Source organism: Phyllosticta citriasiana (assembly GCF_038021145.1).
Source record: "Phyllosticta citriasiana strain CBS 120426 chromosome Unknown IWZ02scaffold_1, whole genome shotgun sequence".
Classification (NCBI taxonomy): Eukaryota; Fungi; Ascomycota; class Dothideomycetes; order Botryosphaeriales; family Phyllostictaceae; genus Phyllosticta; species Phyllosticta citriasiana.
Window position 1 is genome coordinate 938,028 of NW_027117278.1, and position 23,085 is coordinate 961,112.

General features: G+C 55.2%; 7 protein-coding genes across 7 annotated transcripts; 6 read left to right on the plus strand and 1 right to left on the minus strand.

The window, feature by feature from the left end:
• The first annotated feature begins 344 nt into the window (after positions 1–344).
• Positions 345–2,738, plus strand: IWZ02DRAFT_10798 (Alpha/Beta hydrolase protein). The gene is made up of 5 exons (XM_066761341.1): positions 345–807; positions 856–1,195; positions 1,244–1,426; positions 1,475–1,541; positions 1,588–2,738. Exons 1-5 carry the CDS (start codon positions 628–630, stop codon positions 2,666–2,668), a joined length of 1,851 nt encoding a protein of 616 aa, XP_066626962.1. The 5' UTR covers positions 345–627; the 3' UTR covers positions 2,669–2,738.
• Positions 2,739–3,826: 1,088 nt separating this feature from the next.
• Positions 3,827–6,882, plus strand: IWZ02DRAFT_10801 (uncharacterized protein). Its single transcript, XM_066761342.1, has 2 exons — positions 3,827–6,672; positions 6,722–6,882. The coding sequence occupies exons 1-2, from the start codon at positions 3,975–3,977 to the stop codon at positions 6,856–6,858; spliced, it is 2,835 nt and encodes a 944-aa protein (XP_066626963.1). The 5' UTR covers positions 3,827–3,974; the 3' UTR covers positions 6,859–6,882.
• Positions 6,883–8,315: 1,433 nt separating this feature from the next.
• On the plus strand, positions 8,316–10,725 carry IWZ02DRAFT_504306 (uncharacterized protein; the record flags this gene model as incomplete). Its single annotated transcript, XM_066770356.1, has 5 exons — positions 8,316–8,325; positions 8,402–8,542; positions 8,670–9,189; positions 9,235–10,139; positions 10,206–10,725. 5 exons carry the CDS (start codon positions 8,316–8,318, stop codon positions 10,592–10,594), a joined length of 1,965 nt encoding a protein of 654 aa, XP_066626964.1. The 3' UTR covers positions 10,595–10,725.
• Positions 10,726–12,534: 1,809 nt separating this feature from the next.
• Positions 12,535–13,539, minus strand: IWZ02DRAFT_10962 (uncharacterized protein). Its single transcript, XM_066761343.1, has one exon. The coding sequence runs from the start codon at positions 13,339–13,341 to the stop codon at positions 12,742–12,744; it is 600 nt and encodes a 199-aa protein (XP_066626965.1). The 5' UTR covers positions 13,342–13,539; the 3' UTR covers positions 12,535–12,741.
• A 246-nt stretch (positions 13,540–13,785) lies between these two features.
• On the plus strand, positions 13,786–14,972 carry IWZ02DRAFT_486500 (aristolochene synthase; the record flags this gene model as incomplete). The annotated part of the gene is made up of 4 exons (XM_066769269.1): positions 13,786–14,119; positions 14,176–14,262; positions 14,310–14,496; positions 14,546–14,972. 4 exons carry the CDS (start codon positions 13,786–13,788, stop codon positions 14,970–14,972), a joined length of 1,035 nt encoding a protein of 344 aa, XP_066626966.1.
• Positions 14,973–16,390: 1,418 nt separating this feature from the next.
• On the plus strand, positions 16,391–17,823 carry IWZ02DRAFT_369114 (pyridine nucleotide-disulfide oxidoreductase-domain-containing protein; the record flags this gene model as incomplete). The annotated part of the gene is made up of 4 exons (XM_066764410.1): positions 16,391–16,594; positions 16,621–16,878; positions 16,948–17,589; positions 17,659–17,823. The coding sequence occupies 4 exons, from the start codon at positions 16,391–16,393 to the stop codon at positions 17,821–17,823; spliced, it is 1,269 nt and encodes a 422-aa protein (XP_066626967.1).
• A 2,602-nt stretch (positions 17,824–20,425) lies between these two features.
• On the plus strand, positions 20,426–22,284 carry IWZ02DRAFT_429058 (major facilitator superfamily transporter; the record flags this gene model as incomplete). Its single annotated transcript, XM_066765960.1, has 4 exons — positions 20,426–20,750; positions 20,801–21,201; positions 21,248–21,419; positions 21,461–22,284. 4 exons carry the CDS (start codon positions 20,426–20,428, stop codon positions 22,282–22,284), a joined length of 1,722 nt encoding a protein of 573 aa, XP_066626968.1.
• Positions 22,285–23,085: the final 801 nt, after the last annotated feature.

Here is a 23,085-nt window from a genome sequence, read left to right on the forward strand (position 1 = left end):
ATTTCTCCCATTTTTCCATGGCTTTGTGGACCAGCTGACGACTTTATCACCTTTTGGCTGACTCTAATTTATCCCCCGCATTCCCGTCGTCGCGGTGCCCGGCGCACTTGATTTATTGCTCCAGAAATCTCGTTCTCCCTACGTACAGCGTAGTTTGAGCAAGCCACCCGCTGCGCCCTCGCACCGTTCTTCGGACTTGTAAGCTGCAGGCGAAATCCCATTGGACGTAGCCGTCCAACGGCGATGGTTGCCCCTCTTCTTGGGAGCCGGAAGATCTAGCGCCAGGAACAAAGTCTTCTTGGCCCAAGCCTAGCTTCAGGTTCATATCCGAGTCGATATTGAGCCCGTCGGCGCAGGGGCTCAAGAATAGGTAGGAGCGAACGGTCCGAGTCAGACGGCCCTGTGGCCCTGAAACGGCCATGTGGTCCCGTCTTGGGTGGATTAGGGGGTTGCGATTAATGTTGCTAGCGCACAGCACATTGAAAAAGCCCGGAGCACGTGCAAGCAATCGCAGTTGTATAACTAGAGAGTTGAGGGACACCGCATGTTGGGTGCGAGGCTTTGTTGTTGCGAGCAGCGCGCAGTCCTTCGTTCGTGGTTGGTCTCTTCGAGCATCAGTATTACAAGATGCTACTCTCTTCCACTCTTTTGGCCGCTGCCCTTTTCACGACAGCATTGGCGGCACCAGCGACGCCGCCAACCAGCAAAAAGCTTGGTCTCAAGTTTGAGAAGCGCGCCGATGAGCTGCCAACCCTGACCCTGCCTTACGGCACGTGGCAAGCAGCGGAATACAACAAAGATGCCGACGTGTGTCCCCAATGACTATGTCTCCGCCTCTCGACTGACCAAGTACAGTTTTATACGTTCAAAAACGTTCGCTACGGCGCGTCCACGGCGGGAGAGAATCGCTGGAAAAAGCCGCAGGCGCCGCAGAACAACGACACCTTGCAAGACGGCAGCTACGGGCCCATTTGCGTGCAGGCTCCTGTTGAAGGCATCAATCTGCTCGGTCCCGGTAACGACTCGCCCATTGGAGGCGCATTGAATCAGTTCCTCGGTGGCATCCCGTTGCCCATTTTCGACGGCGGCTCCGAGGACTGTTTGTTCTTGGACTTGTACGTCCCCGGGAATGCGATCAGGGACCCGGATGCTTCGAGTCTGCCTGTCATCCTTTGGATCCACGGTGGTGCCTATGGTTTGTCGTCCCTACATGTGGGGTACATGGGTGCTAATTGTCGAGCAGTCTTTGGAAGCAAGGACGCACTGAGCGCAATCGGATTCTACAAGGGAGACGGAGTCGTCGAGCAGAGTGGTGGCAATGTCATCTTCGTTTCCGGCAACTACCGCCTCGGCACTTACGGCTTCCTTGCTGGAAAGACCATGGAGGACCAGGCAGTGCCGAATGCTGGTTTGTGGGATCAGCGAGGTAAGCGATGAAACAGAGATAGTCGACCTTTGCTTACACTCGTCTTAGCCATGCTCGAGTGGGTGCAATCCTACATTAGTCTCGTTGGAGGCGACCCGACAAATGTAAACGCTTGGTAAGACGACTCAACCCCACTTCGAGATGCTTGCTAATGGTGACAGGGGAGAGAGCGCCGGCGCTTCGTCGCTTCTCCACCACATTGTGGCTCAGGGGGGAACCCTTGATCCGCTCTTCAAGAGAGCTGTGCTCCAGAGTCCAGCATACCAGATCATGTGGGACCGGAACGGCACACTCGAAGAAGTCTTTCAAAACTTTTCTTCGCTTGCTGGCTGCGCCGGTGGCGACTTTGATTGCCTCCGCTCTGTCGACGCTGCAACGCTCGATACCGCGAATGAAGCGCTCATCAGAGATGCCCCAGAAGGAGCATTCAACATTGGTCCCGCGGCTGATGGAGACTTCATCCGGCAGCTTGCTCCCTTGGAGTTCGCGTCTGGCAATTACTGGAAAGGCCTCGAGTCTCTGATCGTATCACACACTTCCGACGAATCGGAGCTTTTCGTGGATGGCCACGTACAGACTGACGCCCAATTCACCGAATTCGTCAACTCCATCTTCCCAAGTTATGCCCAGGCTGCTGGTATCAACGCAGCCATTGAAAGCTTTTTCCCTGCCGACGCGTACGACAGCGTGACAGACCGGATGAAAGCGTTTGTTCGAGACACCAGCTTCACCTGTCCAGCCCGCTTCGTGACCGAAGCCTTTGCTGGCTCTACCTGGAACATTGAATACGCTGTAACGCCCGGATGGCACGCGACGGACCTGCTACCAACCTTTTACAGCAGCTACATTTCGTTCGGTGGCAACGAGCCCGTCAACCTGATTCCCGGCTTCGGCAATCTCGCGCAGGGCTACCAGAGCTACCTGACGTCGTATGCGCGCAGCGGCGACCCCAACACGTACAGGTCGGACGACAGTCTGCTGGGCCTGTTCGCCACGGTCGAGTGGCCCAAGACAACAGACGTTACAGCCGAAAACCTGGCCAACGTTTTGAGGGTGAAGGATCTCGGTTTCAGCATCGGCGAGGATGACCAGCTTCCGTATAGCGAGTGCGACTTTATTAGGCAGCTCTGCGCCGCTGTGACCAACGTCGGAGGGTATGCAGTGCCCGGCACGGAGCAGGACCAGAGTTTGGTGACGTTTACCGGCAACCCGAGTGCGAATTATACCGGATTAGGGGCATAGCTTTGCGTCGTAGACGGAACTGGATTGGGAGCATCATAGGCGATGCGCAGCGATTTGGTTGATTTTGTAGCATCGCTCATGGGCAATGCTCTCGGCCAACACGTTTAGATCTTGAATATTCCTCTTCATCGCGACGGACGTCAGACGTGATCTTTTGCCAGTCGGCCGAGAAGGGTGATTGGTAACTCTTCGATGCCAGCTCTTTTTGGGTCTTGCTCTCGCGACAATCGTATCCGATAAGCCTCGTGGCCTGGGGCCGTCCATTTAATTTTGGATCCATTCGGCGTGGTCCGAGCCACAGATGATCGAGACCTCTCCCGAAAAAAGCTGGAATTAGTCTTGCTGGTGCCGTGGACGAGTTGTATTCTTTTTTTGCCAATCGTAAGAGAGAGACGGGGTGGATGAAGGGCCTCCGACAGGGTGCTGTCTTTTGCAATTTGCATGCTCGTGCTGCCCTTCTTGGTCAGACAGTCGATCTGAAAGATTATAATTGTTTCTACCATGTCCCGGAGTGGGCTCCGGTCGCGGCTCAGACATTTTGCGCCTTCCAAAGACTAGACCAGCTCGGTTGTACCGCATTCGAAAAGCGAGTCATGTGTCGCAGAGATTGGACCGACAAGGCCCGGGAATTGGCAACGCGTTCGGATAGATGGACGAGGAGCAAGCCATGCTGTTGATGGCATTGAAGAGGGAGCGGGCTTGGAGTCGACATTGGCAGACCTGCGTCTGGGGTGACGTCAAGGTTAGGTGGAGTGAGAATGGATGACGGGAACCCAGTGGAGCTCCGCTCCCTCGTCCCACGTACTGCCCGACGCGTCTGCCCGCAAACACTTGGACCTCTTTCATTATTTCCTCGCTTTCATCCACCAGCTGACTCCATCGACTGGCCCTTAACTGGCCTCTGCCGTTGCCCCTCATGCACTTACCGTCCGTCCAGTCTAGACCAATCGGTCACACGTGCAGACGCATGCACCAGTGCCAAAGACAGACGCGCCTTCTATCCCTCTTGAGCCCGCTGCCCGATTGACGACGTGCATCTCGTTGGCTTCTCTTGCGACTACGACTTTTCACTGTCTGATCCGGCTTTCTTCTCACAAGCACGCCACTTCACAACGGTTTCCGGGTATCCAAGGACCCTTCAATCCGCCACCAGCTCCTTGGAGAAAACTATTGGCAACTCTAGCCTTCGACAGGATCGGCTTCAAAACGTGGTACCAAACATCTTTCACCCGGCATCAACAAACCTCGACGGCCAGAAGCCAAAGACATACATGGTTCGAGAGGACGCCTTGGCGGCATTCCAGCAATGAGGCCAAGCCGACACCAACGGCCCATATCCTACTTTCCCAAGGCTCAGCGCATTCAATTTCGGTCGGACTCGCCAACAGTTTCTGAACCGACTCCATACACGGCTTGGGACGTCGAAAATGCGACGAAACCTCTCCCGGAATTCGACGAGGCCGCGCACAAGACCAACTATGCAGAGAGAACAGGAGCAGGTCCGTCGGGAGCGTCCCATTATCCCCCCAGGCCTTCCAACTTTCGCGAAAAATATCTCATGCCAACCTTGACGCGCAACGAGCGTCTTCGCCTGACAATGATGTGGTATCACACGCGAACCCTTGCCGACGATCAGGAGCTACTGCAGAAGCTGCAGACGACCTTGACCTTGGTCAGGTCGTTCGTTGGTTGGCCTGTTGTCGTGTGCGGTTTGATGGACAATCACACGTACACCAGAATCTGTACCGATGGCATTCCAAAGACAAGTCTGCCGCGCAAGGAAACAGTGTGCGCTCATACCATCAATTCGGAGTCTGGACTGCTGGTCCTGCCAAACATGCTTGAGGATTGGAGATTTAAGCGATCACCCCCAGTCGAGTTTGACGGATTGAGAGCATATGGAGGAGCAACGCTTCGCTGCACAACCGAGAGCGGCGAATCTCTTGCGCTTGGCTCTTTGTGCGTGGCGGCGGATGTCGAGACTCAACTTCCACCCGAGAAACAAGCTGCCCTGGTTCAATTTGCCGATATCCTCAGCGCCGAGATTGTGAATAGATCACGTCACGCGCGCCAACGCCAGCGGCAACACATGAGTGATGTCATTGCACAGATTAAAGGAGAGGCCTCACCTGAAAATGCAGAGGAATTGGTGCTCCAGGCTCTAAAGGACGAGTATCCAATGGCCCGTGTTATCTTGTACGATTCGGACGACGATACAATTGAACTTGACAGCCGGGAATCAGTCGCTTTTGCCGATTTTGAAGATGGGCTGTGGGAGGATTCAGAGTTGTTGGACACGCTCATCCTCACACGCAACCACGAGGAGCTTTCGTCGAATTCTACCATCAGGGCCATAGCGACGCACTGTCGCAAACAACCGCATCCTCGATTCCTGATACTGGCCTCGAAAGAGGTGCAATTGGTATTTGATGACGTTGATTCTTGGTTTGTTGAGTCCGCCGGCGCTATCCTCTTTGACTTTTATCAGGCGAACTTGTTGCATGACGCGTTGAAAGCCAAGGAACTGTTTATTCGCGGCATGACGCACCAGCTTCGAACGCCGCTACATGGGGTCATTGCGTCTGTCGAGATGCTTGCGGAGGAGCTCTCATCAAAATCTGTCGTCAGCTTTGTCAAGGGTGCCCCGGGGGTGGACAATCGCGTCGACACCGAGTTTGCGGCCAGAGCAAGCCTTTACCTCACTTCGATCAAATCCGCTGGGAAAGAGCTCATGTCGACTGTCAACAACATGCTCATGCTGAACCGCTGGGCTGAATCGAGCCGATCAATGAAGCCTGCGTCTCTTCATGAGTTGAACGAACTGGAAGCGGCCATACTTCACGCCATATTCCAGATTATTTCAGAGGATGAGGTAGCTTCTACCTCGATCCTATTCGACAATATTCTCCCGGTTGGCTGTGGAGTGATTATCGATATTGCGCTTCTTAAAGAGGCGCTCAAAGCACTTATACTAAACGCGATTCAAGCGACGCCAGATGGAAGTGTACGCATCGTCATTTCAGCCACCCAGGATTACTCGGTCCTCCAGTTTGACATTTACGACTCCGGCTGCGGGATCAGCCGTGATTCTTTCGACCGGGTTTTCGAGGCGTATGAAAAGGGCGACAGTCATTCTCGAGGCGTTGGACTTGGCCTAACCATTGCATCAAAAATTGCAAATGCGATGAATGGACACGTCTCTTTGGTTTCTTCTGAGCCTGGCAAAGGCTCCCATTTTCGAGCCGAGTTTCACAATCCGGGATTTGCGTGTTCAACCTCACGCGAAGCTCTCGAAGGGCCGCGTTCGCTAGCTCTTGAACGACTATATTATGAAGTGCCAACCGGAGAAGATCGCACCCCATTGATCGAACACCTTGTTGCCTACCTCGAGCACCGTGGGTACAAAAAGTCGAATCAATCGCAGGGTGCTCTCAACATTGTGAGCTTTGCGGAAGACGAGGGTAAGCTCCGCAGCTTTATTGACCTGGTGGCCAATGAAGCCGTGTCCATTTGCCTACTACCATCTCGCGCCAGAAGCAATCGAGTTCGCCTACCACATCACAACGAGCAGACGCTTTTCGTCGAGGGCCCCTTTCTGACGACAAAACTGAGAGAGACACTTGGCAAAGTGGAAAACTTGATGTACAATGTCCGCCAGAGGACCCCTCCAAGAAGCAGTCATCAAAATGGCTCTCCTCGCATGCTTGATGAATTGCTCCTATCCAAGCTACGCATCACTGATCCGGTCCATGCGCTATTGGTCGACGACAATGCCATCAACCTGAGGGTATTGAGAATGTATTGTGAGAAGAGAAAAGTGCCGTACGCGCTCGCAGTGGACGGCAACGAAGCCGTCTCCCGATACGCCAGCAATGCTCCTGCGACCCCTTTTAATCTGGTCTTGATGGATCTGCAAATGCCAAAATGCGACGGGATTGAGGCGACGAGGAAGATTCGGGCACTCGAACGAGATTGGATGCTTGCGCCCGCCGTGATTTTCATTAGTGAGTGTCCCCGCTCAGTGGTACACATGCACATGCTGACAGGGTATAGTAACTGGCCAGGACAGCCCAGAAGACAAGTTCAATTCCAAAGACGCGGGAGCGAACGACTTTTTCGTCAAACCAATGTCGATCAAGACGCTGGACGGCGGCATTGGCCAGTACTTTGAGCAGATAGCTCTGCCTTAGGACTAAATGGGCGCGTTTATGTCGAGCTCGTCTACGCATTATTTGACCTAATTCTGCATCCTCAGATCGACAATCGGGAGCTTTACGTTACAGGGGCTCAGCCTTGAGCAACATGCTGTGGCATCGTTTCTGCCGGCATTTGTTGACTCGCAATCTTTCCTCTTCATCCTTTTTCGTCTCTCTGGTCCTGTCAAAAAGTAGGATAACTGAGGATCGCTCGCATTCGAGGCGTTTTGATCTTTGGCCAAGAATGCACAATGCGGGAGCAGCGTCATACGGTGTTTGGCATGGGGACACTGCCTTTTCTGTTTCATCATTGCTTTATTCTTTTCATGGCTCCAAGGGAGCGGATCAAGTAACAATACCCTAGACGCAGCGAGCAATTGCGCATGTACTAGCGTTGGATGGCAAAGATGGGAGTATCAAGTCCTTAAGGCTTGTATACACTATGAAGAAAGCAATGGGCACGGGCAAAGGTCCTTGTGTTGAGAGCATTCAATCATCGATACGGGGCCGGTGATCCGCAGACATGTACATTGACTTGCCCAAGGCTTCGCTTTTCACTCCACCCCCGCTCCGCTCCGCGCGGAGCCAGCTTCCTCATCCGGACCCCTGCCGAGCGGGAGGCGTGCAAGGGAGATCGCGGAGTCGCCCCGGCACTCCCAGACCGGGCAGACCCCACGACAAGGCGAGGGGTCAGACAAACGAGAGATACGACGGCAAGGAAAATCGGCCACACGGGAAGAAGGCGCTCGAGGTCGCTCGTTCCCGACACGCTCTCGCTGGATCATCAGAAGTTCAAAAGATGGCATCAAGCGACGACGAGGGCAGCAGCGTTGTTCTGTCTGGTCACGTTCGGATCTTTTGCCAGCCGAGCTCGCGAGAGACGCAGGCCAGCATTCGGCAGTTGGGAATTAGCTCATCGGCAGCTCTGGTTAGACTTGTGGGCCAGGGCCAATGACGGACGCAGCGCGCTGCACCAAGGTTTGTGGCTGCGGTTGGATTTAAGATTTGGGCGGCGGACGGTGCCCTGCTGGCCTTGAGATTTGGGGTCTTGGGTGGGGGGGGGTTCTTGGCGACCGAGGGTGGCCTTTGACGAAGAGAGTGCGCAAGCGTCGACTAAGTAACTGCCAGAAAGAGGTTCAGAGAAGATGGGATAGAAAAAAAAGAAAAAGAAAAAAAAGAAAAGATGGAGTGGAGAATGCGGGGCCGGTACCTGGGTGGCGCGTCCCGTTTGTCGGCTCGACGTTCGTCGGCACTTCTCGGCACTTGGTCACGCACCCAAGACCAATCAAACGTCAATCAAATCGTCTGGGGAAAGGTCCAAGCCAGACATGGCCGAGGTCATGCTGTCTCTGCCGCCTACAAGAAGATGATTCTGCTGCTTCTTCGGAAAAACCTGACGTCGTCGCTCGCTCGGAGGTGCTCCACCCAAACCACAAAGGAACCGAGAAACAATGGCTTCAGGTACTGCTTCTCCACGCACGACACACGCGCGCGCCATGGTGCAACAACGCTGGCTGACCGTCGCCGCGACGCATAGTAGTCGCCCCCCAAGCCGTGGCTGCTGCTGTCGCTGGTGCTGCCACAGCTTTAGCCTACGTCGACGCCAAGTACCATCTCTCCAAAGACATAAAGAGCAACCGCCAGATTGCTGCCGCTGCAGCTCTGTCCGCTGCCAAAGGTGTGTGTGTCTGCTTTGTCTCGCCAAAACCCGCCTTGCCTCTTCCGGCGCTTCGCCCGCCCATTGTTCCCCCCCCTCATTGTCACTGCGCTTCCGCCCGCTAATCATCCAACCCCTCCCCCCTTAGCCAAGGCAAATCGCAACTCGCTCTGGTACGACTTTGAAGCTCAGGTCCACCGCCTCCCCGCACACGAGCAGTGTCTCTGGAGCCGCAATGGCAACTACACTTGGCGCGAGACACACGCAAACGCCTGTCGCTACGCCCAAGCTTTGCTCGAGCTCGGCGTCACGCCGGGCACCCTCATCGCGACCTACCTGAACAATTCCCCCGAATTCATCTTCTCCTTGCTCGGCAGCTGGAGCATCGGCAGCGCGCCCGCTCTGATCAATTGTAATCTGGCAGGCCAAAGCTTGGTGCACTGCCTCAGGATAAGCGGCGCAAAATTGCTCGTCGTCGATTCGGACTCGGACTGCCTGCAGCGGATTCAAGAGGTTAGGGATGCTTTGGAACAAGAGTTGGGCATCAAGATCGTCGTCTTGGACGAAGCGACCAAGAATGCCATCAACGCGTTTGAGCCAAAGCGCCCCGAACGCAAGTACAGGGAAAACGTCAAGCCAGAATTTCCCGCGGGCTTAATGTACACGAGGTAAAACTCCCTTTCGAGAGTCGAACTAGCGCTAAGAATCACCAGCGGCTCCACCGGTCTCCCAAAATGCTGTCCGTTCCAGACCGGACGAGCCTTTGTCCTCCAGGGTCCGCGAATCAAGGCGTGCGGGATGAAGCCAGGGCCCGACGGCGACCGATGGTACGATTGCATGCCACTCTACCACGGCACCGGGTTTACAACCTCCGTGTGTTGCCTGACGACCGGCGTCACGCTATGCATCGGGCGCAAGTTTTCAACGTCGGGCTTCTGGCAGGACATTCGCGACAGCGACGCGACGGGCATGGTCTACGTCGGCGAGACGGTGCGCTATCTCCTCACGCCGCCGCCGAGCCCGCTGGACAGGCAGCACCGCGTCAAGGTGGCGTTCGGCAACGGGCTGCGGCCAGATGTGTGGGCGCGCTTCACTGAGCGCTTCGGCGTCGAGACGGTTGTCGAAATCTTCAACAGCACTGAGGGCGTGCTGGCGCTGCAAAATGAGTGCCGTGGCGAGTTTCAGCGCGGCGCCGTTGGCCACCAGGGCGCCATCAATAGGAGCAAAACCCACGACATCCTCATCCCCGTCGAAACCGACTACGAGACGGGGAAAATGTATAGGGATCCCAAGACGGGCTTCGCGCGGCGGAAGCCGTACGAAGAGGGTGGCGAGATGCTGATTCGCGTGGCAAGTGAAAAGGTGTTTGCCGGGTATTGGAACAACCCCGAGGCTACGGCCCAAATGTTTGAGCGCAACGTGTTCAAAAAGGGTGATCTTTTCTACCGCTCGGGCGATGCGCTCCGCCGCACGCCGGACGGACTGTGGTACTTCATGGACCGCCTGGGCGACACGTACCGGTGGAAGTCGGAGAACGTGTCCACGGCAGAAGTGTCGCAAGTGCTCGGCCGCCTGTCCGGCGTCGTCGAGGCAGTCGTGTACGGCGTCGAGGTGCCAGGTCCGTCCATCCCCTGCCCCATTTCCCCTTCTAAAAAACTCTTCAAATACTGACTGGAAACAAAAGGTCACGACGGCCGCGCCGGCTGCGCCGCCCTCAACATCGAGCCCAGCCAACGCGGCAGCGCAGCCTTCTACACCACCCTCCTCGCGCACGCGCGCAAGGCCCTCCCCAAATACGCCGTCCCCATCTTCATCCGCGTCATCGCCGACCTCAAACCCATGCACAACAATAAGCAAAATAAGGCTCCCCTGAAAAAGGAGGGCATCGACCTCGCCAAAATCGCCTGCGGCGAAGGCGGCCGCGACGATCGCCTGCTCTGGCTTCCCGAAGCCCTCGGCGTCAAGGGGCGTGGCGAGGGTTATGTCGCGTTTGAGCCGAGTGATTTGGAGGCATTGAGGAGTGTTGCTCGCGCGCAGACGGGCGGGGCGGGTCCTGTGGCTGCGAGGTTGTGAGGGGATGTGGATGTGGATAGATGCCGACAAGACGCAATTTTTTCCTCTGTTTCTTTCGTGTCGTTTAGCTGGCCTGATGCCGCTTGACGGTTGCAGCGGTGCTCTCTCGTCCCGTCTGTCTGTCGCGGCTTCCTTATTGTCATCTCGAGCGTTTGAGCGTGCTATTCGCCCTTCTCTTTTTCCTTTTCGGGGTCCGGACAGAGTCATCGTGTCAAGCGTTGACACGCGTTCTTGTCGGATCCTTGTCTCTGTGTGTGATTGAATGAAGACGGAGATGGGTAGAGGAATCAAATCAGACGTGTTGGAGAATAAAGTCGATGAGAATATAAAATGTGGTGTGATTGCGGCTTTGTCGCCATACGCTTTTGACAGGTGTACTTGTCGACGATTTGTCTGCCTGCTTGCGTGTAGTGGATGCTGTAGCGTCGTAGCCCAAGGAGCTGTCGTCCATCACCTCGTCTGCCCTGCTTTTGTTCCAAAAGTTTCAGAAGGGACATGATTGTAAGTAAAGCGTTTTGTTACCAAGGGAGGAGGACAGAAAGGGGGAGGAAAACGGGAAAACAAAGAGCGCATATGCAGAAAATGGCCCTGAGGAAGGTGGAGACCTCGACCACAATGCCAGAAACGTGAATGAAATGACCTTCTAGCGAACTGCGCAACTTGCCAACCAGATTGTTCGCATTTCCTGTCCTTGATTTCGGCCAATGTTTGGTTCTTGGGCTTATCGGAGCAGTCGAAGACAGGGTAATTAGACGACGACCCAACAACGACTGCGCGGAAGAATGTTTCCACTTGCGCCCTGTTTTGGAATGGCCTAGGCTTAGATGCTGGCGCAATTTTGGCGTCGACAAAGGCCTGAGCCTGAGCAACATGCGCGCGCAACTCTGTTGAGGTCAGCAAACTTGAGAGTGGCAATTGACATGAGGCACTAACCAGATGTCCAAGGCAGCTCTCCCGTGGGAGGGAGGAGTCTGGCCACTTCGAGTGGACGAACGAGCAAGAGTATGAGCTGTGCAGTAGATTTTCGAAGACGCGCTGAGAGACGATGGAGGGCCGGGGAGAGGTGGAAGCTCGAGAAAGGTTGGGAGCTCCATCAGCTTGGCAGGCGGGCAAGTGCCGAAAGAAGTAATCACCATCGCGACCCAAAGGCCACAACAGCACAAGAATATTCTTCCCCGCTCAGCGTAGTCCCATCGCAAATCATCAACGCCAACAGTCCGACTGCCACCACCTCGACCAATTCCAACACAAAAGCAAACGGCAACCTTTGCGCTCGATCGCTTCAGTTGTGGCCGCCGCAGTCCCGTCGGATGCAACCAAGCAGCGAATTTCTATCTCATCAGTTCTGGCCAAAATGACGTCGTCCATTTACGCACACCATTGTGTGTTAAGCCATATCTTGCCTGGATCCATACGTTACTCCTTAGACGTCATCCAAACTTGCCCACACCACGCGAAAACAAAGACACGAGGGTCAGAGTACAATGCCATTTCTCTTGCGGGGAGCTGCATGGAGTATTGCATCTTACAACTTCTGAGGATGCGGCTGAATGTCAGTGAACAGTGATCGAAAGCCGCAGTTGCGTCTAATTGGTTGTCAGTGTGTCCACTGGTCTCAGCTTGCTACCCACTTTATCATCATAGACTACACCGAAAATCTCAGAGAGCGTTGCATTGGCAGCGATAGAAGGGAAGCCAAAACTTTGTTGCACGTCCAGCGACTTCCGCAATGACGACATTGCCGGCGTCCTTGGAAACTCGTCATGACATGCAGACTAGACACAGCCTAGCCACAGACACGAGCACAAGCACAAGCAAGTCCCGAGCACAACATGAGACGGCGGTCCCAGATCACATCACAGGGCCTTCCAAGTGAAAAGGTGCCGGAGAAAGCTGTTCAAACAATAAAGAGCCCCAGCAGACGGCATTCGGCAGCCGGCAGTTCAAGAAAAAGTCCCAGGAGTTACGCGTACACCTACCATGTCCGGAAAACAAGCACTATCACCTCACGATCGCGAAAGCGAGCGGGCAAGACTTCTGTCAAGTCTGGCTGACTGGCTCTGAGCATCTACAACTCCTCGGAGAATGAAGATTCCGCAGCAGCCTTCCATAAACAGACGACCAGGAACGACAGCATGCTGATGGAGCTAGCCGGCCTCGGCAATGCTCGAGTTAGCGAAAAGGCGAGCTATTCGCGTTGCCGGGGTCATCGTCCGTCGTCGCCACCCAACGGGTGTTCTCGAAGGACGACAGACGTTGTTGAACAAAACTGTCAGCCCTTCAGCTAGCCCAGTCAGCCAGCAGCGGCCGAAAGGGGTGTCGGAGGCGGAGCAGGACAGAGAAAGGAGAGAGAAAGCAGCATGGAGACACTTCCAGGCGGGTTTTGGTGGCATGCTGGTACCGGGGCTGCAGCGGGCTGGACCCAGGGGCCAGGTCAGAGGTGCAGGGCAGCCTGCTCGCTGCACTTGGGTTGTCGAGCCGAGCCGGGCCGGCCTGGGCCGGTGCGCATCACTTGACAGATGCTGACAGTTGCCCTGCTTGGACATGTCACGAAGGCCAGAGGGAAGGACTAGACGGTGGCGTTGCAGACTGTGTGACATTGGGTTGATGATGCGATGAGGTTGAATGACGACGGCCGGAGCCAGCACCGCGGGTTTAGCAAAGGCTAAGCTGATTTGAGCGTGCTTCGTTTGTGCGGCACCTTTGGGAATTTCCTCAGGTACGAGATGTGGAGGAAAACTATTCATTGTCGCTGGATAGTCGAGCAAGCCAAAGGAGCAAGCTCACATTGCTGAACATCTAAGCCACCACCTCGTCTTGAATAGGATAAGTTGGGCGGATGGCAGTTCCTGATTGTGATTGTGATCTCCTGCCGTTCTCTGGCTCTCGACAGACTATCGAATTGCGGAGCCAGGAACTCTCTCTGTCAACGAGGTTAATCACCGGATGGGGAATGGCGACGGCCATCGAGCTAACCCGTCAAGGGTTTCGCGTTGATTTCGTCGGCAAAGTACCAGGTCAGCTCGATTTCGATTGGACGGCGACTCGTGGACCGTGACAGCCTGGAAGCGTGGGCGTGGTGAAGGGTTCCTCTATCCCTGGCTTTGGGTTCACGAGCTTCGCCAGCTGGTCTCGCAGGGTATATGTACATCCCTGCCCCGAGATCCAAAAAGCTCTTTCGGCAAGCAACAATGGCTACCTTTGACGTCAAACCATCTAACTACGTGTTTGTAGTCGACTCGCCCGAGAACAATGCGACTTCGCCGATTACCAGCGCCGGCCATGGTCCAACGGGGCCTTTGAGGACGACACGATGGAAAGCCGACTGCCATCCTCGGGCGCGTGAGGTTTGCGAGCGTGTCGATCGCTTTTACTACAACTCCTGGCCATTCAAGAGCGCCGATGCAAAGAAAAAGTTTCTCAAGACGGGGATTCCCAGATTCGCCTGCCTCAGTCATCCAAGGGCAGCAGAAGACAGGATATACTTTGCGTGCAGCCTGTACACGCTCCTCTTCCTCATTGATGGTAAGGCGCCTGGCATTCAAGCCAATTCTGCTCAAAGCACGCTGACCAAGCAAAAGACTTGCTCGAAGACATGTCTTTGGTAGAAGGAAAGGCCTTCAACCGCAACCTCGTCTGTCTGATGCGCGGAGACAGACAACCAGACAGTAAGTACTTCGGTTCTGAATTGTTGCACACGCTGACGGCTCCGAAGGGACGATTCCGGTCGAGTACATCACGTACGATCTGTGGAAAGAAATGCGAGCCTGCGACAACAGATTGGCAGCCGAAGTGCTCGAAGCAACCATAGGATTCATGGAGGCGCAGACTGAGCAAGTTAGGATAGAGATGCAAGACTTTGGGCAATATCTCAAGTACAGGGACAGGGATGTTGGACAAGCGTAAGAACTCTCTTTCTGTTGGATTCCCCAACCTTTCTGACTTGAGCAGAGTCATGGCAGCAGTCGGACGTTATACGATAGGAATCCGATTGACCCCGGACGAGTTTCGGCGCGTGTCGCGGATCGACACAAACAGCGCAAGGCACCTGGGCGTCGTCAATGACATCTGCAGCTGGGACAAAGAAGTCAGCAAAGCAGAACAATCTACAGAAGAAGGGGCAGTGCTATGCTCTGCGGTGAAGACGCTAGCAGATGTATCCGCACTGAGTCCCACGGCGGCCAAGCGGCTCTTGTGGACCATGGTGGGAGAATGGGAACTCCAACACGAGGAGCTACATCAGCAACTCATTCGTTCGCCAGAGGGATACCGCGAAGAACTTGGAAGATACATTTCGGCGCTCGAGGATCTCATGAGCGGCCACTTGCATTGGAGCATCACGACTCCGCGCTACGGATTTTCAGAGTCGAGGGGGTAATTAGTCTTTTGCCGGCATGTAATTCTTGACAGGGAATTGAGTATTGTAAGGAAAACACAGTTTGGCGACTGCCAAGCGGAATGCCACGCCGCAGGAGTTCGACTTGGATTTTTGAAGTGAAAGTGATTTCAGAGGGATGCCCCATCCGCCGGTGAGTCCCGAGAGCAACGCATCCACCCTAAAAACAGCGAGGCCACGCAGCATAACGTGACAGTATTGTCACATCATCATGTTCGGGGCGTCGCAAGTGGGGGATTGTGCACGACTTGCGTGTGTGTTGCTCGGAGATACTAATTTGGGCCTCAGCCAGTGGCCCTAGAGGACGAGATGACGCCGCAGTTATGGACATCGTGCACATGGTCAGAGCGACGTCGAATCTGCGGGGTATTTGCATCAATGCAGTGGACAGGTCCAATGAGGCCTCGTGGCTGCTGTTGATGCTGCCGTGTGACGTTGATTTGGCGGCAGTACATGGCGCCAGGGTCACGGTTTAACTGGAACCGCAATGATTGCCTTGGAGCTCGTATCAGCCCCTCAGTGATCGAGATAGGGAGAAAGTGGAGTTCAGGAGGGACAGCATCGCATGTCGGGCGCAAGTCGAGCTCCTTGCAGCGAGTCCATTCCGGGGAGACGTGGGAGGAGTGACGACGGTCGAGGCAGTGCGTGAAGCGGGCCCAGGACGGGCTTCGAGCAACAATGAGGATGTTCCCAAGTGAGACGACGGAAGGCTCCCGGTGAAGCGGACCTGGTGATGCCACGGCCGATGGTAGCCGGATTTGAGGCACACGCGGCCTGTCCAGGTGAGCATCCCAATTCCCAATAGCCTCTCGGTGGCTCGCTCGTGAGCAAGTAAACGGAAACAGGGAAGTCATGGGTGAAACGACGCGCAACCGGTTATGATGAGGAGTTGCGGCATTCAGCAGCCAATGCGCGGGGCGTTGTTAGTCAAGATGCCAGGCGGGATGCGCATCACTCCCAAAGAGATGGGCGCAGTGGAGCAGTCAAGAGAAACGACGCAACAGCACGGGCAAGCGATGCTTGATAAAAGTGGTGGACGGGGCGCGGGACAGGGAAAGGTGCGCAGCAGGTGTCGTGAGAGTTTGGACGTCGTCGAATGGCGGTGGTGAGGTGAGGCAGGTCGGGTTCCGGATTGGGGCAAAGCGCAGGGCGGGGAGCAACCAAGTCGGCGAGCACGCAAGAGCAGCGTTGGATGACATTCCCTCGACCATATGCGGCGCCCGGGCGCACTTCCTATCTGCATCCCACCAACCTACTCCTGCACGACTTGCATCCTGCGTGCAGTGCCTGTGCCTCGACCTGAGGCCATGACTGTCGCAACCATGATCCGAATAAGAGCGCCTGCCCGCCAGGCCCGGCGGACGCTGGATTTCGCAATCTTCAGACAGTATAGCACCATCATGTCCCGTCGCGAATCGGATGCCACCACAGCCGCCACTTCTTCAAGCCAAGGCCCGTATGGAGCTGTAGTAGTTGGTGGAGGACCTGCTGGCATTACCGTTATTGGCAATCTGCTTGAGCAGCGCCAGCAGAGGCTCCTCTGGGTTGATCCGGCATTCCGCGCTGGCCGGGTCAACGCCGCCTACAGAGAGGTCCCCAGGCACGTCTTGACCCTCTCGATTTTTTTCAGCCTCCTCTGCTGACCGCCTCAAGCAACACTGCTGTCGCTCTCTTTCTCCAATTTGCCCAGGCTGTCGAGCCCTTCCAGAAGATCGTCGACGCCACCCCCGAGCCAAATGCCGTTTCGGTCCTCCGCAGTCTGCCCCAGGACAAGGGCTGTGAGCTGTCCAGGGCCGCAGATATGTGCTTGATGCTGAGCGAAGGCTTGGCCAAGCACGAGCAGGTCCACCAGCAACTGGGCAAGGTCACTGCCGCCACATTTGACAAGGTAGCTATCAGTCCACCACGTCACGGCCCGTGAAGCGCCACAGTGGCTGACCAGGGACCGACGAGACAGACTGCGAACCAATGGACTGTCTCGCTGGAAAATGCGCTCTCGCCCGTTGTCGCTCCAAACGTTGTGCTTTGTACCGGCTCGTCGCCCATTTCGTCGCCGCTACCAATCATGGATCGCATGCGGGACCTAAAGATGAACGCCATTCACCTCGACACCGCCCTCGCTCCCTCGAAACTTCAGACCATACTCGACCCCTCTTTTCCTGCCACTGTTGCCGTCATTGGCGCCTCGCATTCTGCCATTCTCGTTCTCCGCAACTTGTACAATATAGCAAACACGTCGCATCCGAATCTGCGCATCAAGTGGTTCACGCGCAACAAGCTGCGCTATGCCGTTAAGATGGATGGGTGGATCCTTCGCGATAACACGGGATTGAAGGGCGAGGCAGCCGAATGGGCGCGTCAGAATCTTGAGGATGGCGGCGTGTTTGAGAAGAGCCCGGTCTCGAGGTTTGTCAAGAAAATCTGGACAGAAAAGGGCAAAGAGGACGCGACCTACCAAGTGGAGCTGCCTGGTTGCACGCACATGGTGCAAGCAATTGGCTATAAGCAAGACCCCATTCCGGACCTTAGCATCACCGAGGGCCCCGGCGCGCCAACGGAGCCATTGACCGTCGTGTACGAGCCCTCGAGTGGGAGATTCGTCAAGAGCGTTCCGATTGGGAGTGCGGCAGTTAGCACTTCGAGCACCGCCTCGGCAACGACGGCCCAGAGTGCAGACGACTACATGGAGTTTGTGCCAGGACTTTTCGGAGCGGGCATTGCGTACCCCGAGAGAGTTACTGATCCATACGGTAACGTCGAGTATGCAGTCGGATTCTGGAAGTTCATGAGATTTTTGAAGAGAGCAGTTCCCGAGTGGGTGAGCCAGCGCTGATGGTGAAGCGGTCGAGGAGTGAAAGCGGTTTGAAAGCGGAGGAGCAACAAACGCCCATTTGCACGTCACATGAACGACTCGCGAGCATAGCCGAAGCGGGGGAGGGGCACGGCCAAGCCACCACCGCCACATTGAACGTGGCGCGTTACGCTTGCACATGTCGACCAATGTCGACGGTTTGGATTTTTTTGCAACTTGGTCAGGCGACGCATTCGATACCCCATGCTGCGACATTGCTTCAGCTGAGCTGCGCTGATCTTTTGGGGAAGTGGAAGCGGCGTCGAGCAGCATTGACATCTGCTCCAAGGTTGGTTGTCGTGGGCTTTCAACAGCCTACAGGATACAGGACTTGGAGATTCATCATTACACATCTCGATAGATGATAGACAAAGATCGGTCAAAGGAGGGCCCAAAGGTCTCTATTCTTTGTCACTCGAGCCTCGTTCATTGGTGACCACAGAACCCAAAAACCTCGGTATTGTCCAAGTCTTCCTGCAGCAGTCGAAACGTTTGAGTTGACGCGCGGTATCCGCTCGGTTCATTTGGATCGTCAGTGTCGAGTGCCGGTTTAATGCCCATCGCATGTGCCTCCAGACATGACGGAGCATTGACCGTCCCGGATCTTGGAGTACACACCTGCCATCTGGAGAAGGTGTCTCGTGCGCATGTATCAATGTCTTCAACGTAGCTGCACTCCGCAAGTATCACACATGGAACGCGATGACAACGCCGCAGTCCGCATGAACTGCTGGTTTAACGATCGCCCTGACATCTCAACGTCGCCTAAACTAAAATCAAACCGTGCAGTCTACTGCACATTTTATCGAGCGCGCCAAACCAAAACACCCACCGGCGAGCGCTGCCATCTCATGCAAACAGATCCAAACAGCCGGATGACAGCTCTGCAACCAAACAACAGCCATGACGCCAAAAACCGCCCACCGTGACATCATCACTCACACCTTGCCCGAAAACAGCCAACATACTTACGCGCTGTGAAGAGATCGAAAAAGACAGGCGATGGCGAGCAACAGGAGCCAGCCTCGGTTCTTTCCCAAACAGGCACGGCAAGTGCATGTGGCAGCAGGGGACGGAAACGGCGGGGATGGGGAAAGGGATCTGGGGACCCCATGGAGGTGTGGGTGTGGGTGGCTAGCGCAGATCGGCCGGCTGGCCAGCGGGCGGCTTGCATTGGATTGGATTGGAGCGTGCAGGATGGAAACAGGCATCTCCTCTTTCTCAAACGACGATGCAGCTCGGCGATTTGCCTGGCAGAGCTTGATTTTGCTAATTTTGAGAAGAAGTGGGCCAGCGGAAGGTTGTGATGTTGTTTAGTTGTGCGCGGACTGAGACTTGCAAACCCAACCAACAGCGATGAATAACCAGGAGCAAAAGGAACGGCCCTGGCGTTAAAGCGAGTCAACGGGAGCGAAAGCGAAGCAGACAGGCGTATCCGTACCGCCTCACCTAATCTTACGATGCAAACTCAAAAGCCACGCAGACACAAGGCGCATCCGGTGTATTTAAACAGTGACGCCACGCCTGTCCTGTCCTTAATTGGAAGGCGCAAAAAAGCACTGCGCGCCCACACAGCGACTGGGCGAGGCTTGAGCCACGGAGTCCCGCGCTAAGCTTTTGGACCCGCGGCTGAAATTTGGCCAACCTACTCACGACACTGACTGCGCGTGCAAACTCTCTTAGTCGGCGGTTGGCTGGGGTACTTGGGTTATTCCAATACTAAACAACCAACGCAGAAGGCAAAAGAAAGAGCGCGCATAGCGCAAGTGACCCATCGGTTTGGTCGCTCTTGTTTCTTCGTCGCCATGCGTTACTTTTGGACCGGGGCGAACATCACTCGACAACTTACCCCCTTATCCCACGCAGGTCGCGGACCATGACGACAGTTGATATCTCCCGCCCCTACACGTCCTCCAACCATCGAACTCAGCAACAGTCGGACTCAGCGCCGGTCGCAAGGAGAGCAGCAGAAGCTAAGGTAAGGCAGGTGGTATTGTGAAGAGACAAAGAGGAGAAACCGCACGGGAAAGTACCGAGGCGGACGCAGGGAGGTCCCCCGACGCAGGTGCTGTCTCGACTCGCAATCTTGGGTAGAGCTGGTTTCCAAACGCAGCCAAAGCCTCTGGAAATAAATTGAACCAGCCCGAGGTTTGTTGCAGCTGCTCCGCGCGGCCGCACGTGAGCAAAGCAAGCTTGTCCTGTGAGCTTGGTGTGTGTGTGTGTCGGTTGTGCGCGTTTGGGCCTTGTTGCTGCGAGGGAAACCACTGCTGTGTCTTCATCTGATCGTGCGGAGGTCGTCGGCTGGGCACTCTCCACCCCTGCTCTGCCCTGCCGTGTCAGTATTGATATCTGAACGGGCCGCTCTTACAACTCTGCGTGCGAGCATCTTTTTCGAGCCTGAGCAGTGTCACATTGTGTCCCTCTGCTGAATGGTCCAGTCGATCCTCGCTCGCATTGGTACAGCTGGTGTTTGCGGCATCAATTCAATCAAACAACTCAACACCACATTCTCTCATCACGAACCTGAAACTATTAGAGAGTGGATCTCTCGCCCGATTAGGCAACAGCGGACTAACCTTTCGTCATGCCGAACCATTACACAGAGGACTTCAAAGTCCCACAACCCTTTACGCGGACTCCCAGTTCCAACTCGGCGCCGTCGATGCGCATGGCCCGTCTGGAGCACGTCGACACCGAGGGTGAACCTCCGAACCACGTCGGACTCTTGTACAAAAATGGGCGCACCGTTTTGCAGCCCGCGCCGTCGGCGGACCCCAAGGACCCGCTTAACTTACCTTTCTGGCGCAAGTTGGTCGCCATATTTACCCTGTGTTTCTTTGGAGCAATGGCCGCTGCTGCTGAGTTGATCCTCGGCGCCATGTTGCCGATTTTCGTTCTCTACTACGCTGGTAAGCTTTGGAATGTTGACTCGGCAAAAGAAAAATGCTCACTCCAACAGGATACGACCCCAAATATCTCAAAGTATTGAGCGATTCGGGTGGACTGCCCAAGGGGACTGATCCGCTCAAGACGCTGTCGATGCTGCCCGACGCGCCTCCTATTTGGCATATCTACCTTTTGGCGTCGCTGCCAGTGCTAATGATGGGCGTTGCGAATCTGTTCCTTGTGCCTTTGGCCATTGCTGTTGGTCGGAGGAGCGTCACTCTTGCTACTGGAATTCTGGCCATCTGCGGGATCATTTGGGCCGGTTTCAGTAAGAGTTTGGCGAGCCACATTTGCGGGCGGTGCCTGCAAGCTCTTGGCGCTGGCACCGTGGAGAGTTTGTTGCCGTTCATCGTCCAGGACATGGTGTTTGTTCACCAGAGGAATACCGCCATCTCAGGAGTCTTTGCTGCTCAGGTACGTGATAACTGTTAGTTGCCAGCAGCTCGCTGACATTGAATAGGGTGTGATCATTATGACGCTTGGAATTGGCGCTCCGTATATCATTATCGATCTTGACTGGCGCTGGGTGTACCACATCACCGCTATCGCTGCGAGTTGCTTCCTGGTTGGAGTGTTCTTCTTCGTGCCCGAGACGCGCTGGTCTCGCACTAAGGCCGCCATGCGTAAGATTCGTGCGTCTCTTTTGAAATGGCTGTCTAACAATCAATTGCAGGAGGCGAGCTTCCCCCTGAAGCCAAAGAGCGAGACCCTGATATGCAGCGCGTGCCTATCGACAACATGCGCTACGCACCGCGAACCTTCCGCTACGACATGGCTCTTTTCCACGGCAACATTGACTTCCGTGCTGGTTGGGACGCGCTGTACGACACACTGCGCACCTTCTTTTACCCACACATCTTCTTCGTGACGATGCTCAACTCGGCGATGATCGCCACTGCCTTTGCGGCTGGTTATGTCGCCGCACCCGCGTTGCTCACCGCGCCGTACTCGTGGCCCTTCCTGCATCTGGGATTTTCGCTCTTCTCGGTCCTCATCGCCAGCGTCTTCGCGTACGTCATTACCGGACCGGTGGCCGACTGGATCGCCAACACTGTCGCCAAGAAGCGCGGTGTTCGTGTGGCCGAGAACCAGATCTTCAACCTCATCCTGCCCACCCTCGTTGGCATCATCGGAGCCGTCCTCTTCGGACTCGCAGGCCATAACCAGAGCAAATATCCCTGGCCCGTCTTTGTCACGGGACTGGGGTTCATGGCCTTTGGTTTCCTCGCCGCGAACACTGTTGGCGCGGTCTACGTCCTCGAAAGCTACCCACAGCTGGCTGGTCCGGCGCTGGTCAACATTGCCAGTTTCAGGTGTCTGATTGCCTTTGTCCTCAGCTTCAAGGTGTCCGAGTGGGTTGCTGATATAGGATACCTGAAAAGCTTTGGCATGTACGCCGCCATCATAGGCGTCTTTGCGCTGCTCCTTCCCGTCGTGTACATTTGGGGCCCGGCTTGGCGCAAGAGATGGCCCGCCAACTGGGAGTGCCGTTATTGATGAAAGCGTAGCCGGTCAGAGGCCGACAAATCGTCGCAGGGCGCATGCCATGGCTGGTTGGCAAATGGAGGTGTTGGTACCTCTCAGTTAAGTCGATCCGGCTTCGGCGCAATCATGAGGGATTGTGAAAGATGATGGATTCAAGAGAGAGTTCGGCGTAACAGGGTAACAAGTTTGGACTTGGCAGCTTTGTTGGGCGTCAGAAGGGGCCTCCAGTCAACGGTGATTTCTTCGTTTTCCACGATGCCGGAAGCCGAACGATCCCATGATGGACGTTTTCCTGGGTACGTGAGTGATCATTTTAGCATTTGAGGACGAGGCGAGTAGCGTCTGGCAGATCAGGAGTTGAATCGAAATCTAGAAGCAGACGAAAACTTGGGCGAAACCAGGTCAAGGCATAAGAAAGTCGTGACCACTGTGCGGAAAATCCATCTCAGATTGAATCATCCTTGAAGTGAATGGATCACTCATGTACAGGCAGCCGCGGCCCGGTGGAGTGCGGCTTCAACCAAGAATTTCAGGCGTAAGACGCAGGCATTCGACAAGCTCCTCTATTTGACTTTGTGCGTAAGCGAGTGTTGCCGTGTTTGGAATCAAAATCCGTACATACCTATAGCGGCAAGAGCACCAGTGTTGCTGAAAAATTGCGGCAACATTGACTTCGCGTGGGCCACATCTGATCTCGTTACGCTATAGTGCTCCCCTGTCCGTCGTGGAATGATCTGCATTAAATGCACTTGAGTTCACCCAAAAACCAACCGTTAAACCCATTGGGGATTAATTAGAACTTGAAAAGAGAAC